A 15,951-nucleotide genomic window follows, 5' to 3' on the forward strand; every position below is an offset into this window, starting at 1 on the left:
CCCTATCTGTGTCTTGTTGTTATACTTGGTGGTTTGCAATGGCCCGCCCCTACTGTAAATTTATTCTGGGACAATCCTCCCAGTCTATTGTCATTAGCTCATTCTACATAATACAGAGAGAACATGTGCATGTGAGAAGACCAACCTGCTTAGTTTCTTAACCTTGAATTATCTTCTGCTCCTCCTTTCTCCCTTTCCACTTTACTGAAAAAAAAAAAAAAAAAAAAAAAACCTTTGCTAGAATCTCCCTGTGTTCTGGCTGAGTGTGCTTCTCAGCTGATAAGTATATTTTTTGGCACTTTTAACTGTTCAGAGTTGAATAAAACAATAATTGAATTCAGTTCAGAATACATTTTGAATAAATTGCATTTATTTAAACTGTATTTGCTTTAATACTGCTACACACTCAAGTTAAATTGTTTTTAGTACTGTATTAGCTGCTTTTCTGTAAAAAAAAATCTAAGCTTGTTTCCTGCCTTTCATGTAACTAGTCTAGTCCATATATAGATTTGCTGTATCCAGGACTGTATGTAAGCTTATGATCCCCCCAAGCCTTTCTGTGTTGGGGGAAGCTTTCTAGCTTATCAGTGGGAGTAGTAAGCACTAGGTAGCCTATCTACCACAAGAGGAGCACTCTCTGGCCTAGAAATTCTAGTCTATTGGCTGTATGGGCAGTTTTTCTATCTCTTTCAACTTTTTCAGCTGGTTTAAAAGCTTGCTGCTGTGCTAGTTTCCCACCTTTCCTGTAACTAGTCTAGTCCAGATATAGATTTGCTGTATCCAGGACTGTTTGTAAGATTCTGAGTAGTGCCAAAGTCTGCTCTTCAATTTTTCCCTTAGATCTGCCAGTTCTTTCCTCTCCTGCACTTTTACTAGCTTATTAGTCAAGCACTTTACCAGACTTCTTGTAGCAATTATTGTAGTACATAAAAGTGCTACCAGCACTAAACGTTCTACAAGAAAACATTTTCAGTAATTATTATTAATGGCTACCCCTCCAGGGATGTCTAAAGGTGAGTTCCCTGTGCTTTCTCTGATTAGCCTGGTGAATTTGGGCATCTTGAGGGAATGTAGCAACTGCCTCATGTACACTGACAACCCACTCCTCTTACCTCCCAACCCTCAGACCTGCGAGAGATGTTCTTATATATCCAAATTGGAAGCCATGCACTTTCCAGCCAAGACCGGCATAACAGGTCAAGAGGAGAAGGTCAACACTTGCACCACACCACATGGAACACATAGCCCTCCAGAACATACACCAGCACCACTTGCACATAAAAACACAAACCACACACCCACCTTCATGGAGGCTCTGAATAAAAATCTACCCAAACAGCAGAGACCTCCAAGGCAGAAATGCACTCGACCACCACAACACAACACTAATGAGACACATAACTCTTCTAAACAGTGTGCCACTCAACCAAAGCCCCTAAGCAAAACAGCATGCCCAACACATTAGTCATAGTTGCCTTGATAGTGAGGCACACTGATGTCCCACTCACTAGGTTGAATAAGGAGAAAGTAACAGTCGGCTGCCTGTCAGGCACCAGGATCCACCACATAACACATGCACTCAGGTCTTTCAACAACAGGTACAAATATAACTCTGTCATTGTACATGTGAGTGTGAATGACCTGAGATGTACCTCCCTGGACTACATGAAAAGAGGCATGGAGGAGTTCTTCGATTATGTAGCCCAGGTGGGTATGACTCTAGCCCTGAGCAGCATCCTTCCATCACACAAAATGATACCACAGTACAAGCAGAACATGATTGATTTCAACAACTGGCTAAGTTTCTGGTGTCATTCTAAGGGGATGCAGTATCTGTCTGCCTGGGATGACATGATTGCCAGACCACAATGCTTTGCCAGAGATGGCCTGCATCTGTCACCCCTGTGCTTTCGGATACTGGCCAAAGCTCTTGCCACCCCTATAGTGCCTTTTTTAGGCAGTGTTCCAAAGGTCAAATTACCACTGTAACAGCTACAAACAAAAGCAATCTTTGGGTCATGCTGTTCAGTGCTAGGAGTCTAAATGTCAAAATGCACTCACTTGAAGCACTCCTTAAAATGGAGAACATCGACATTTGTGCTGTAACAGAGACCTGGTTCAAGACAGCAAAATTCACCACTGCGCTACCAGGCTATAACTCATTCCACACCTTTTGGCCTCAGAACTTGGACTGAAGCTCCAAAGGCGGTGGTGTTTCCATGTTCACAAAGGATGCACACACCTCCAGACTGGTAGCCTAACATAACACTTCTGAGATACTTCAGGTGCAGCTAACATAGGGTAAGACAGTGATTTAGGTTGTAGCTTGCTATAGGTCCCCAGCCATGTCCCAAGACTCATAATCCATGTTCCTAAGCATCCTGGAAAATATTAGGGCCCAACCGAACACTCCCATACTAGATGACTTCAACTACCCCTCCATTAACTAGGAAAACTATTCAGGTACCAATACACTTGCCCAACATTTCCTGAAATTCATGAATTCCAATGCCCTGGACCAGCTTGTTCTTACCCTCACTAGAGGTAGCAACCTTCTTGACCTGGTCATTACTAATATGGGCGATCATTGCTCTACACAAATAGTCAACTCCTCTCTGGTTAGATCTGATCAGCAACTAATCACCTTGGAAATCCACGTTCCTTCCCTCCCTTCAAAGGTAACCACCATGAAAAACTTCTCCAATGTTAACTTTGGGCTCCTAAAAACAGAGGTGGCTATCTTCATAGCACCCATTAAAATGGAGAATAGTTGTATGACTGCCAAATCATACACCAATGCACTGTACGAACATGTACACAAATGCATGGATCTCGCCATACCCAATAGAACCAAGATGCTCTCCTCCAAAAAAAGGAAGCCAATCTGGTGGTCCCCTGCCATAAACAAACTCTACAACAGAAGGAGGAAACTGATGGCGAATAAGCTGAAGTCCCAAGACTGGAAAAACTCCCTTATCAGACTCAACAAAAAGTTGAGATCCCTCATCAAATTCTCTCAAGCTAGCTATGAAAACAGAATTGTAGCAGATTGTAAAGACAACAACAAGGCCTTCTATAGTTATGTAAAACATCTCCACAGCAATACCCAGATTTGCTCTGAGCTACTGCACAACGGTACCTCCTATACCAAGCCAACAGATATTGCCAATATACTGCCTGACAGATTCAGTGCCAACTTTACTCCTCCCCCTGAAAAGACCAGTCACAATGTCAGTAGATTGCCAGGTACCCAGTATTACTGCTGCACAGATTAAAACAGCACTGTCCAAGGCCAAGAATGCAGCTTCTATGGTACCTGACAATATTTCTGGCTGTGTTCTACATAAACTACAGAGTGAACTTGCACCTCACCTGTGTGCCCTGTTCAATCACAGCCTCACCTCAGGCTTTGTCCCTACCGAATGGCACACTGCTACAGTCATCCATCTCCATAAAAGGAGGAAGGACTACATACCCTGGGAACTATTGCCCCATTAGCTTGATGAGTGTGATATGCAAGGCTATGGAACTCATTGTCATGGCCCTATTAAACAAGGATATCGGGAATCTCCGCACTCTAGATCCCACACAGTTTGGTTTTGTGAAGGGTAGATCATGCCTACTCAACTTGGTCAACTTCTTTGAGTCAGTCACCAGAGCTCTGGATGAGGGCAAGGTGGTTCATACAGCCTACCTTGATCTGGCCAAGGCCATTGATATCATTCCCCTCTCAGCCCTCTTAGAAAAACTCACTAAGCTAGGCATCAACCCCTATATCACTAGGTGGGTTGCAAACTGGCTCACAGGTAGAATCCACAGTGTGAAAGTAGCTGACTCCAAGTCAGACTGCTGACCAGTCATGAGTGGAGTCCCACAGGGTTTGGTCCTGGATCCTCTCCTATTTGGTATCTATTTATCTGAAGTCCAGGCCAACACGAAGCGACTCTGGCTGACAAAGTTCCCAGACAATTGCAAGTTGGGAGCTATTATTAACTCCACAAGTGATGTTGACATCCTACAGAAAGGCCAATGACTGGTGTCAGAACCATGGCCTTAAGCTCAATGCCAAAAAATGGGTCATTATCCCCGTTGGGAAAAACTGGTTCCCATGAATTATCACATCAATGGTAGTTCACAGAACACAGAAGGCGTTATAAGAGATCTGGGAACACAGGTTGGCAGCAACCTGTCTTTTGATCACCACATTGCCACTGTGCTCAGAAAGTCCTTCTATTTGGCACATTTCATTACTAAGGGTTTTATATCCAGGAAGAAGGAAGTCATTGTCTCCCTCTACTCTTCTCTTGTTAGACCAATCACTGAGTACAATGCCCCATTTGGCATGTACCTCACTAAACACCTGCAACAACTGGAGAGGCTACAAAAGTACCTCACAAAGAGGATCCTAGGCCTTAAACATTTGTCCTATATGGACAGACTCAAAAAACTCCAGCTATTCTCTTTCTCATATCATCTACTTAGAGGCGATCTCTGCTTGACTTACAAAGCCATGTCTGACCCAACTCTGTTAGAAATGCTACATCTAAAAAATCCAAATCCCTCCACACCACACATTCCAGAGACCTCAACCTCATTACCACAATCAACAGAACATGCTGGAGGGACAGATTCATAACCCAGACACTGCCCATGCTATGGAATAGACTTCCCATACATGTCAAGCAGAGCACCTCACTGGCCCTCTTCAAGAGAAATCTTGACGAGTGGATGGGAAATAGAAAATTCACCCCAGGGATCATTCCAGTGGCTTTACTCGACAGAGGCACTGGGAACTAAGGTTGGGTGGTATAATGCCAGGGTAATCCTATGGGCTAGGCTTGTAAAGGCTCCAGGGCCATTAGATTAGTACACACCTATGGACCTATGAACCTAGTGGTCAGATTTTGGATATTATGGGTGTCTGAAAATTGCTGTTTTAGAAAGCTAATATTATCTGTAACTCTTAAGTAATTAAGACTAAGGAAATGTTAAAACCTTACATTTAAAATGACATGTAAAATATAAAATTTACAAATCAGTATTTTCAATATTCATAACAAGCATGTTAAAGCTTGGGAATATAGTACAGTAAATTCTAGGACATGACCAGTGATGTTAGTTAATAGCTAGAGGTTTGACATCCTACAGTTGGGACAGAAAACTTTATTATTAATACTAGTTATATACCCAATTTGTATCGATGAAAATACTACATGACCTATATATTTTCCTAAACAGATTTATTTATGGTTTTAGCTTCACCTTAAAAGAGTTCATATTGAGTTTTGTGATGATGTTGGAAATAACCTCCTAACCCCATTGTATATGGTAAAAATAAACCCACTCTTGGACCTCATTATATTTCTTAGGGACATTTTTTCTGATTTTACATTGAACTTCACTGCATTGTTTTAAGGACACCTTTTTGGTTTGATCTTATTCCATCAAAAGTGTATTAGATTAACAACAATGTTGACAAAGAGGTTAGAACTGCAATTTGGAACGGTAGCCCCAGAATGGACATTCCAGTTCAGATTTGGGTCAGTTTTGTTATTTAATTCCTTTTTATTTTAAAAATGTCAGGTAGTTGGAGAAAACCATTTCTTTTGATTAATGGGGGACACTTTTATATCTAATTTTCTTTATTGTTTACCACATTCTGAATCTTAATGTTTACATTATAGTCTTTCCCTTTTGTAAGATGTTATCAATATAACAGCTTTAATGCATATGTGCATTTATGTCATTTAATAATAAAATAAATAAATGGAGGACATCTGAGCATGGGTCTGTATTAGATTATTAGATTTAGAAATAATTCAAATAATTGGGGTGAGGATTTTTCTGAAAATATGGAACTGAGTAATGGGCTTATGTCTTCTGCATTGAAAAAAATATGCAGATCACAAGATGGTGATTTGGTAAACCTACTGTAGTTCATTTATATAAGAGTTGGTCCGCCCAGGAGCACATTCATGTTATTGATTAAATAATAAATTTGCTATCAAGCTCCAGTTAAACTGCAAGTAAATGGAGTGGTACTGAAAGTTTATATTCATAATTTATTTTTTGGGTATTTTTTTTTTATAATTTATTTTTTGGCACTTAACTGACATTTTTGAAAATATTTACATTTGATGTTAGGTAACTGATACTGATCATTGTGTGAAAGTGCTTTGTGTAATCATCAGTGAAAATGTTTGCATGTTCAACAAATTTGTATATTCTGAGTGAACGTAGAAGAGTTACATCATAGCTGATGTTCTCTCATTGTTACAGATATTTCAATAAAAATGACCAGATGGTATTCCGCCTTTACTAACAATATAATATAACTGTTCAAAGTCAAAGTAAAAATTTACTTTATTGTTATCAGACTGCACAACAGTGCAACTGAACAAACTTGTTTTACTTCAAACTCAATGTGCATACAACATATAGTGATAATATTAATACAACAATAACACATATACTAATGCTAATCCAACAATAACAACAGTAAGGCAAACAAGTACAATGACATGCACCAAGACTATTCCACTTACATGTCTTATTCAGTACGCAAAATATTGCCCAGATCAAAATCAGACAGATTTCAAATTGCACGGAATGCTAACTTGGGATCGTTAATATTGCACATGAGGTATAAGATTGTGATTTCACAGAGTTATTGCATATGTCTGTGAATTACTTCAGCATTGCAACTCTAGACCACGATGGTAAAATCAAGAAAAAAAAATGTTTCCTAATGTATTAAGTTAATTCGAGCTTTTGTATTCTATTAAAGCTGACTGGCAAAGCTACACTCATAAAACTAACAAAAGTACTATTCAAGGTAAGATAACTAATGGCAATATACTTGAAATGATAAGATGGATGGGAAAGCTACTGCATTAGCACTGGCATTTTTTTTCCAGTAGTGAGATATCCTCTTATCATTCACATGTGCCAGCTGAAAAGGTAGATTAACTGAATCTGAGTAACAATTATTATTAATAAATTAATGTGGTGTTAGTACACAATATGGGCTTGTAGCTCTCAGATTAGGGGATGTTAAAATATGCTTGGATTTTGGTAACGTGTTTATTTCTTGGAAATGGTAAGAAAATCTAAAATATTTAAACATTTTAGCAGCAAAATATGTAGAAAAGGAACATTTTAAGACCTTCTATATCCTTTGGAACTTTATATAGCCTACTTATTTTTCTGCCATCTGTTCTATGTCTAATCCAAGCAATTAGAAGATTAGGTGTTTCTTCTGAACTAAAATTCTACCAGGATATCAGGTTGCAACAATTTGGTTTAGTAGTTATTTGTTGTGCTGTTTACATGAGATCATTTGTCAAGTGCTTTTTTTCAGGTATTCAGATTATGCAGCCATGCTGATCTATATGGTGGAACATTGTTGTGATAAAGTCTACATTGCTGACAGATTGTGTTCTTACCTGTAGCTGATGTAGCTCCAAGTTAGCATTACTATATGTAGTTATAGTCATTATAAGAGCATTTCAGATGCTACATTAATGGATATACGGGAATAATTTTTTCAGGAGATATGGCGATGATATCCTTCCTGGATACAGTTACTTTCAATGCTTTTATTCTTTTTGTGTGTGTGTGTGTGTGTGTGTGTGTGTGTGTGTGTGTGTGTGTGTGTGTGTGTGTGTGTGTGTGTGTGCATATGTGTGAATTTTGTGTTTGTGCAAAAATGTGTGCATTTGTGTATTTGTATCAGCAAATCTGTGTGTTCTTATGTATGTATATATGCAGCATATGTGAGAATTTAGAAAGCCTGTTGGCCGGAAAAATCTACCAAGTGAGGTAACTGTTCCTATACCATATTCACGAATTAACCTCAGAATGCTGACGTATATACAGAGTGGAAAAAACTTTGAACTTGACTCATCTGCAGCCAGATGGAAGTTATGTGTCTTATGATTAAACTAAAGATTGTTCATAGAGGAAAGAAGTACTTGATTTCTGTACCTACCCTTTATGTACTTTCCATAAATCTCCTGTTGTTGTGACTATTGATGACATTGCAATGAGTTTTTGGAATGATGTTGCAAAATGTTAATAGTTTGCCTAGCTATGAGACAGTGAATAGTTTGGTTCATGTGTTAAGTTCATAAAGTGATGCAAAACTATTCACTTCTTATCATTAAAACTCAAGTCTTCAGCATTCACTTCATGGTGCACTTTACTGAATAAAACATGATGAAATTATGCCACACACCTTTCCAGCTTATATCACAAACATTGTAATATCCATGGTTTCAGAATGTCACAAATATGTTGGAAAAAGGAAAACCGAGAAGATTAAAAGCAGTACAACTACTGACTTACCAGGCAAACACTGTCATGTTTTTCAGCAGCTACAGTCAGACATCCAGAAATAATATACTGCAAAGAAAAATAGATAGTCTTAGTAGTCAGTTTATCATATTTATTCATATTATTCATACAAGCTTTCATCCTTCTATTTTTGGGTTAGACTTTCCACTTAGCATAAAGGATACCTTAAAATTGTCACATGACACCATTCAAAGTCTAAATGAATGACTGCTCAAGAAAAAATGTAAATGCAAAATACAAAAAAACTGCTGTGCAACAACTGAACAATCTTGAAACTAATCAGTTATAAATAAAATTATCCAGAAAAAATGCTGAGGTAAGGCTCCAGTGCCCAAATCAAGGAAAAAATGCAGTCTTCAGTCGTAGAATAAAAGGTATAAAAAGTCTTTATTGTTACTCAAGCGCTTTCACATATTGCTTCTTCAGGTGTATACTAACCATGGTAAACCACACCTATATATATATATATATATATATATATATATATATATATATATATATAAAACTAGTATCATCACATGACTTAATTGCCAATTTACCATTAAAGCAATAGTATCTTTTGTGAATCAGAAAGCAATGCTTAAAGCTATGTGTATATAGCACAAACAATGAAAAAGTAGATATTTAATTTAATATAATAAATTCTAAACATTTAAAAATACATTTAAAAATGCATTAAATATGTCTAAAAACATTCTATCATTTATTTATGTTGTTGAGCTTCTAAGAAATACATCTATTCTAATAAAATTCTTAAAAACATAAATATACAAACATGGTATGAGAAACAATATATGATGAGCATAGACCCAGAGCCATCTTTTTATCTATGTAACCCCCTTTTTTCTTAAAATAGGCTTAATGGGCATACTGTCATGGAGGCCATGACCAAAATTTGCTCTCAGCATAGCTATCCATCTTGCTTCAGCAATATTTTTTAGACATATTTAATGTATTTTTAAATGTATTTTTAAATGTTTAGAATGTATTATATTAAATTAAATATCTACTTTTTCATTGTTTGTGCTATATACACATAGCTTTAAGCATTGCTTTCTGATTCACAAAAGATACTATTGCTTTAATGGTAAATGGGCAATTAAGTCATGTGATGATACTAGTTACATATATATAGGTGTGGTTTACCATGGTTAGTATACACCTGAAGAAGCAATATGTTTTTGCCTATTTAAAAGCTCTGTTACCTATTTTTACTGTTTTTCTGAGCTAAAGTTACTGTGTTGCACTTCTAAGTTTGTTTTGCTTAAACTTTAACTGTAAGCTACTACACTCAAGTGTGCTAGCTTTTTGATAGCATTTAATCAAAATTCAAAGCATTCATTGTGTTTTCTGCCTGCCTCTGTAAAAAAACTAGAAAAAAAGCAAAAAAAAATATCTTATTTTCCTACTTTACTAACTAGTTTAGTCCAGTCATCAGATTTTGCTGATCCCTGGGCTTTGTCTTGGTTCCTGTGCTATTCTATTCCTTATTTGGTCGAAAAGAAGTTTCTTTGCTCACCAGTGGGAGTGGGGAGCACTGAGCAGCCTGTTTGTCCTTAAGGGAGTGGTTCCAGCCAGAAACTTGTAGTTTATTGGCCATTTGGGTCATTTCCTGCTTTTTCCAGCCCCCTGCTATAAAGCACGCTTTGGCGGGCTTTTCTGGCTTGTAGAGAACTCAGCACAGCTCCTCGTGGTGTCCAGCAGAGTTCCACAAGCAGCAGAGAGCTAAAAGAGCAACTTTTCCAGATTTAAGTATTTTTTTCTGTGCTTTTTCGATTTTTTTGTGCATTTCGACCACTGTTTTTGCCTATTTAAAAGCTCTGTTACCTATTTTTACTGTTTTTGTGAGCTAAAGTTACTGTGTTGCACTTCTAAGTTTGTTTTGCTTAAACTTTAACTGTAAGCTACTACACTCTAGTGTGCTAGCTTTATGATAGCATTTAATCGAAATTCAAAGCATTTATTGTGTTTTCTGCCTGCCTCTGTGAAAAAAACTAGAAACAAACAAAAAATATCTTATTTTCCTGCTTTACTAACTAGTTTAGTCCAATCATCAGATTTTGCTGATCCCTGGGCTTTGTCTTGGTTCCTGTGCTATTCTATTCCTTATTTGGTCGAAGGGAAGTTTCTTTTCTCACCAGTGGGTGTGGGGAGCACTGAGCAGCCTGTTTGTCCTTAAGGGAGTGGTTCCAGCCAGAAACTTGTAGTTTATTGGCCATTTTGGGTCATTTCCTGCTTTTTCCAGCCCCCTACTATAAACCACACTTTTGCAAGCTTTTCTGGCTTGTAGAGAACTCAGCACAGCTCCTCGTCGTGTCCAGCAGAGTTCCACAAGCAGCAGAGAGCTAAAAGAGCAACTTTTCCAGATTTAAGTATTTTTTCTGTGCTTTTTCGATTTTTTGTGCATTTCGACCACTGTTTTTGCCTATTTAAAAGCTCTTTTACCTATTTTTACTGTTTTTGTGAGCTAAAGTTACTGTGTTGCACTTCTAAGTTTGTTTTGCTTAAACTTTAACTGTAAGCTACTACACTCAAGTGTGCTAGCTTTTTGATAGCATTTAATCGAAATTCAAAGCATTTATTGTGTTTTCTGCCTGCCTCTGTGAAAAAAACTAGAAAAAAACAAAAAAATATCTTATTTTCCTGCTTTACTAACTGGTTTAGTCCAGTCATCAGATTTTGCTGATCCCTGGGCTTTGTCTTGGTTCCTGTGCTATTCTATTCCTTATTTGGTCAAAGGGAAGTTTCTTTGCTCACCAGTGGGAGTGGGGAGCACTGAGCAGCCTGTTTGTCCTTAAGGTAGTGGTTCCAGCCAGAACTTGTAGTTTATTGGCCATTTTGGGTAATTTCCTGCTTTTTCCAGCCCCCTGCTATAAAGCACGCTTTGGCGGGCTTTTCTGGCTTGTAGAGAACTCAGCACAGCTCCTCATGGTGTCCAGCAGAGTTCCACAAGTAGCAGAGAGCTAAAAGAGCAACTTTTCCTGATTTAAGTATTTTTTCTGTGCTTTTTCGATTTTTTCTGCATTTCAACTACTGTTTTTTGCCTATTTAAAAGCTCTGTTACCTATTTTTAATGTTTTTCTGAGCTAAAGTTACTGTGTTGCATTTTAAGTTTGTTTTGCTTAAACTTTAACTGTAAGCTATTACACTCTAGTGTGCTAGCTTTTTGATAGCATTTAATTGAAATTCAAAGCATTTATTGTATTTTCTGCTTGCCTCTGTGAAAAAAACTAGGAAAAAACAAAAAAAAAATCTTATTTTCCTGCTTTACTAACTAGTTTAGTGCAGTCATCAGATTTTGCTGATCCCTGGGCTTTGTCTTGGTTCCTGTGCTATTCTATTCCTTATTTGGTCGAAGGGAAGTTTCTTTGCTCACCAGTGGGAGTGGGGAGCACTGAGCAGCCTGTTTGTCCTTAAGGGAGTGGTTCGAGCCAGAAACTTGTAGTTTATTGGCCATTTTGGGTCATTTCCTGCTTTTTCCAGCCCCCTGCTATAAAGCACGCTTTGGCGGGCTTTTCTGGCTTGTAGAGAACTCAGCACAGCTCCTCGTGGTGTCCAGCAGAGTTCCACAAGCAGCAGAGAGCTAAAAGAGCAACTTTTCCAGATTTAAGTATTTTTTTTCTGTGCTTTTTCGATTTTTTTGTGCATTTTGACCACTGTTTTTGCCTATTTAAAAGCTCTGTTACCTATTTTTACTGTTTTTGTGAGCTAAAGTTACTGTGTTGCACTTCTAAGTTTGTTTTGCTTAAACTTTAACTGTAAGCTACTACACTCTAGTGTGCTAGCTTTATGATAGCATGTAATCGAAATTTAAAGCATTTATTGTGTTTTCTGCCTGCCTCTGTGAAAAAAACTAGAAACAAACAAAAAATATCTTATTTTCCTGCTTTACTAGCTGGTTTAGTCCAGTCATCAGATTTTGCTGATCCCTGTGCTTTGTCTTGGTTCCTGTGCTATTCTATTCCTTATTTGGTCAAAGGGAAGTTTCTTTGCTCACCAGTGGGAGTGGGGAGCACTGAGCAGCCTGTTTGTCCTTAAGGTAGTGGTTCCAGCCAGAACTTGTAGTTTATTGGCCATTTTGGGTAATTTCCTGCTTTTTCCTGCCCCCTGCTATAAAGCACTCTTTGGCGGGATTTTCTGGCTTGTAGAGAACTCAGCACAGCTCCTCATGGTGTCCAGCAGAGTTCCACAAGCAGCAGAGAGCTAAAAGAGCAACTTTTCCAGATTTAAGTATTTTTTCTGTGCTTTTTCGATTATTTCTGCATTTCAACTACTGTTTTTTGCCTATTTAAAAGCTCTGTTACCTATTTTTAATGTTTTTCTGAGCTAAAGTTACTGTGTTGCATTTTAAGTTTGTTTTGCTTAAACTTTAACTGTAAGCTACTACACTCTAGTGTGCTAGCTTTTTGATAGCATGTAATCAAAATTCAAAGCATTTATTGTGTTTTCTGCTTGCCTCTGTGAAAAAAACTAGGAAAAAACAAAAAAAAATATCTTATTTTCCTGCTTTACTAACTAGTTTAGTCCAGTCATCAGATTTTGCTGATCCCTGGGCTTTGTCTTGGTTCCTGTGCTATTCTATTCCTTATTTGGTCGAAGGGAAGTTTCTTTGCTCACCAGTGGGAGTGGGGAGCACTGAGCAGCCTGTTTGTCCTTAAGGGAGTGGTTCCAGCCAGAAACTTGTAGTCTATTGGCCATTTTGGGTCATTTCCTGCTTTTTCCAGCCCCCTGCTATAAAGCACGCTTTGGCACATTTTTTGGCTTGTAGAGAACTCAGCACAGCTCCTCGTGGTGTCCAGCAGAGTTCCACAAGCAGCAGAGAGCTAAAAGAGCAACTTTTCCAGATTTAAGTATTTTTTTCTGTGCATTTTCGACTCTTTGTGCATTTCGACCACTGTTTTTGCCTGTTTAAAAGCTCTGTTACCTATTTTTACTGTTTTTCTGAGCTAAAATTACTGTGTTGCACTTCTAAGTTTGTTTTGCTTAAACTTTAACTGTAAGCTACTACACTCTAGTGTGCTAGCTTTATGATAGCATTTAATCGAAATTCAAAGCATTTATTGTGTTTTCTTCCTGCCTCTGTGAAAAAAACTAGAAAAAAACAAAAAAATATCTTATTTTCCTGCTTTACTAACTGGTTTAGTCCAGTCATCAGATTTTGCTGATCCCTGGGCTTTGTCTTGGTTCCTGTGCTATTCTATTCCTTATTTGGTCAAAGGGAAGTTTCTTTGCTCACCAGTGGGAGTGGGGAGCACTGAGCAGCCTGTTTGTCCTTAAGGTAGTGGTTCGAGCCAGAAACTTGTAGTTTATTGGCCATTTTGGGTCATTTCCTGCTTTTTCCAGCCCCTGCTATAAAGCACGCTTTGGCGGGCTTTTCTGGCTTGTAGAGAACTCAGCACAGCTCCTCATGGTGTCCAGCAGAGTTCCACAAGTAGCAGAGAGCTAAAAGAGCAACTTTTCCTGATTTAAGTATTTTTCTGTGCTTTTTCGATTTTTGTGCATTTCAACCACTGTTTTTGCCTACTTAAAAGCTCTGTTACCTATTTTTACTGTTTTTCTGAGCTAAAGTTACTGTGTTGCACTTCTAAGTTTGTTTTGCTTAAACTTTAACTGTAAGCTACTACACTCAAGTGTGCTAGCTTTTGATAGCATTTAATCAAAATTCAAAGCATTTATTGTGTTTTCTTCTGCTTGCCTCTGTGAAAAACTAGAAAAAAACAAAAAAATATCTTATTTTCCTGCTTTACTAACTAGTTTAGTCCAGTCATCAGATTTTGCTGATCCCTGGGCTTTGTCTTGGTTCCTGTGCTATTCTATTCCTTATTTGGTCGAAGGGAAGTTTCTTTGCTCACCAGTGGGAGTGGGGAGCACTGAGCAGCCTGTTTGTCCTTAAGGTAGTGGTTCCAGCCAGAACTTGTAGTTTATTGGCCATTTTGGGTCATTTCCTGCTTTTTCCAGCCCCCTGCTATAAAGCACGCTTTGGCGGGCTTTTCTGGCTTGTAGAGAACTCAGCACAGCTCCTCGTGGTGTCCAGCAGAGTTCCACAAGCAGCAGAGAGCTAAAAGAGCAACTTTTCCAGATTTAAGTATTTTTTTTCTGTGCTTTTTCGATTTTTTTGTGCATTTCGACCACTGTTTTTGCCTATTTAAAAGCTCTGTTACCTATTTTTACTGTTTTTCTGAGCTAAAGTTACTGTGTTGCACTTCTAAGTTTGTTTTGCTTAAACTTTAACTGTAAGCTACTACACTCTAGTGTGCTAGCTTTTTGATAGCATTTAATCGAAATTCAAAGCATTTATTGTGTTTTCTGCCTGCCTCTGTGAAAAAAACTAGAAAAAAACAAAAAAAATATCTTATTTTCCTGCTTTACTAACTAGTTTAGTCCAGTCATCAGATTTTGCTGATCCCTGGGCTTTGTCTTGGTTCCTGTGCTATTCTATTCCTTATTTGGTCGAAGGGAAGTTTCTTTTCTCACCAGTGGGTGTGGGGAGCACTGAGCAGCCTGTTTGTCCTTAAGGGAGTGGTTCCAGCCAGAAACTTGTAGTTTATTGGCCATTTTGGGTCATTTCCTGCTTTTTCCAGCCCCCTGCTATAAAGCACGCTTTGGCGGGCTTTTCTGGCTTGTAGAGAACTCAGCACAGCTCCTCGTGGTGTCCAGCAGAGTTCCACAAGCAGCAGAGAGCTAAAAGAGCAACTTTTCCAGATTTAAGTATTTTTTCTGTGCTTTTTTGATTTTTTGTGCATTTCGACCACTGTTTTTGCCTATTTAAAAGCTCTGTTACCTATTTTTACTGTTTTTGTGAGCTAAAGTTACTGTGTTGCACTTCTAAGTTTGTTTTGCTTAAACTTTAACTGTAAGCTACTACACTCTAGTGTGCTAGCTTTATGATAGCATTTAATCGAAATTCAAAGCATTTATTGTGTTTTCTGCCTGCCTCTATGAAAAAAACTAGAAACAAACAAAAAAATATCTTATTTTCCTGCTTTACTAACAGGTTTAGTCCAGTCATCAGATTTTGCTGATCCCTGGGCTTTGTCTTGGTTCCTGTGCTATTCTATTCCTTATTTGGTCGAAGGGAAGTTTCTTTGCTCACCAGTGGGAGTGGGGAGCACTGAGCAGCCTGTTTGTCCTTAAGGTAGTGGTTCCAGCCAGAACTTGTAGTTTATTGGCCATTTTGGGTCATTTCCTGCTTTTTCCAGCCCCCTGCTATAAAGCACGCTTTAGCGTGCTTTAGCGAGATTTAGTGTGGAGTTGCCACTAGAGCACCATCGGGCAGCGGCGGTTAAACTATTTCTGGCTCCGTTAAGTGTGCTCTTCATTTTTTCCCTTAGAACCTCTCTACTTGTAATCTATACAGTCTATCCTTTATCTGAAAAGCTCAGCACTTGTTCCTAAAGCATTTTTTTTGTCTGAAAAGCTCAGCACTTGTTCCTAAAGCATTTTTTTTGTCAGGTTAAGCATTTCTATATTATACAAAGTACTTCACTAGCTTAAATCCCCCTTTGAGTACCCACTTCCCTATAAGTCCTCTTTAATTCAGTTACACCTCAAACTTCTAATTTCTTCTAGCATGTCGAAGGGTCAGTTGCTGGCGTC

General features: G+C 38.3%; 1 protein-coding gene across 1 annotated transcript in view; it reads right to left on the bottom strand.

Annotated features, from left to right (window-relative positions):
- LOC122811877 (membrane-spanning 4-domains subfamily A member 12-like) overlaps positions 1-15,951 on the bottom strand; it is a 656,330-nt gene that overhangs the window by 449,277 nt on the left and 191,102 nt on the right. Inside the window, exon 4 of the mRNA XM_044084013.1 lies at positions 8,347-8,403. Coding sequence (XP_043939948.1) covers positions 8,347-8,403 — 57 coding nt within the window. The remainder of the gene's footprint in view (positions 1-8,346; positions 8,404-15,951) is intronic.

Source organism: Protopterus annectens, chromosome 9.part0 (assembly GCF_019279795.1).
Source record: "Protopterus annectens isolate FY-2018-M chromosome 9.part0, PAN1.0, whole genome shotgun sequence".
NCBI lineage: Eukaryota > Metazoa > Chordata > Ceratodontiformes > Protopteridae > Protopterus > Protopterus annectens.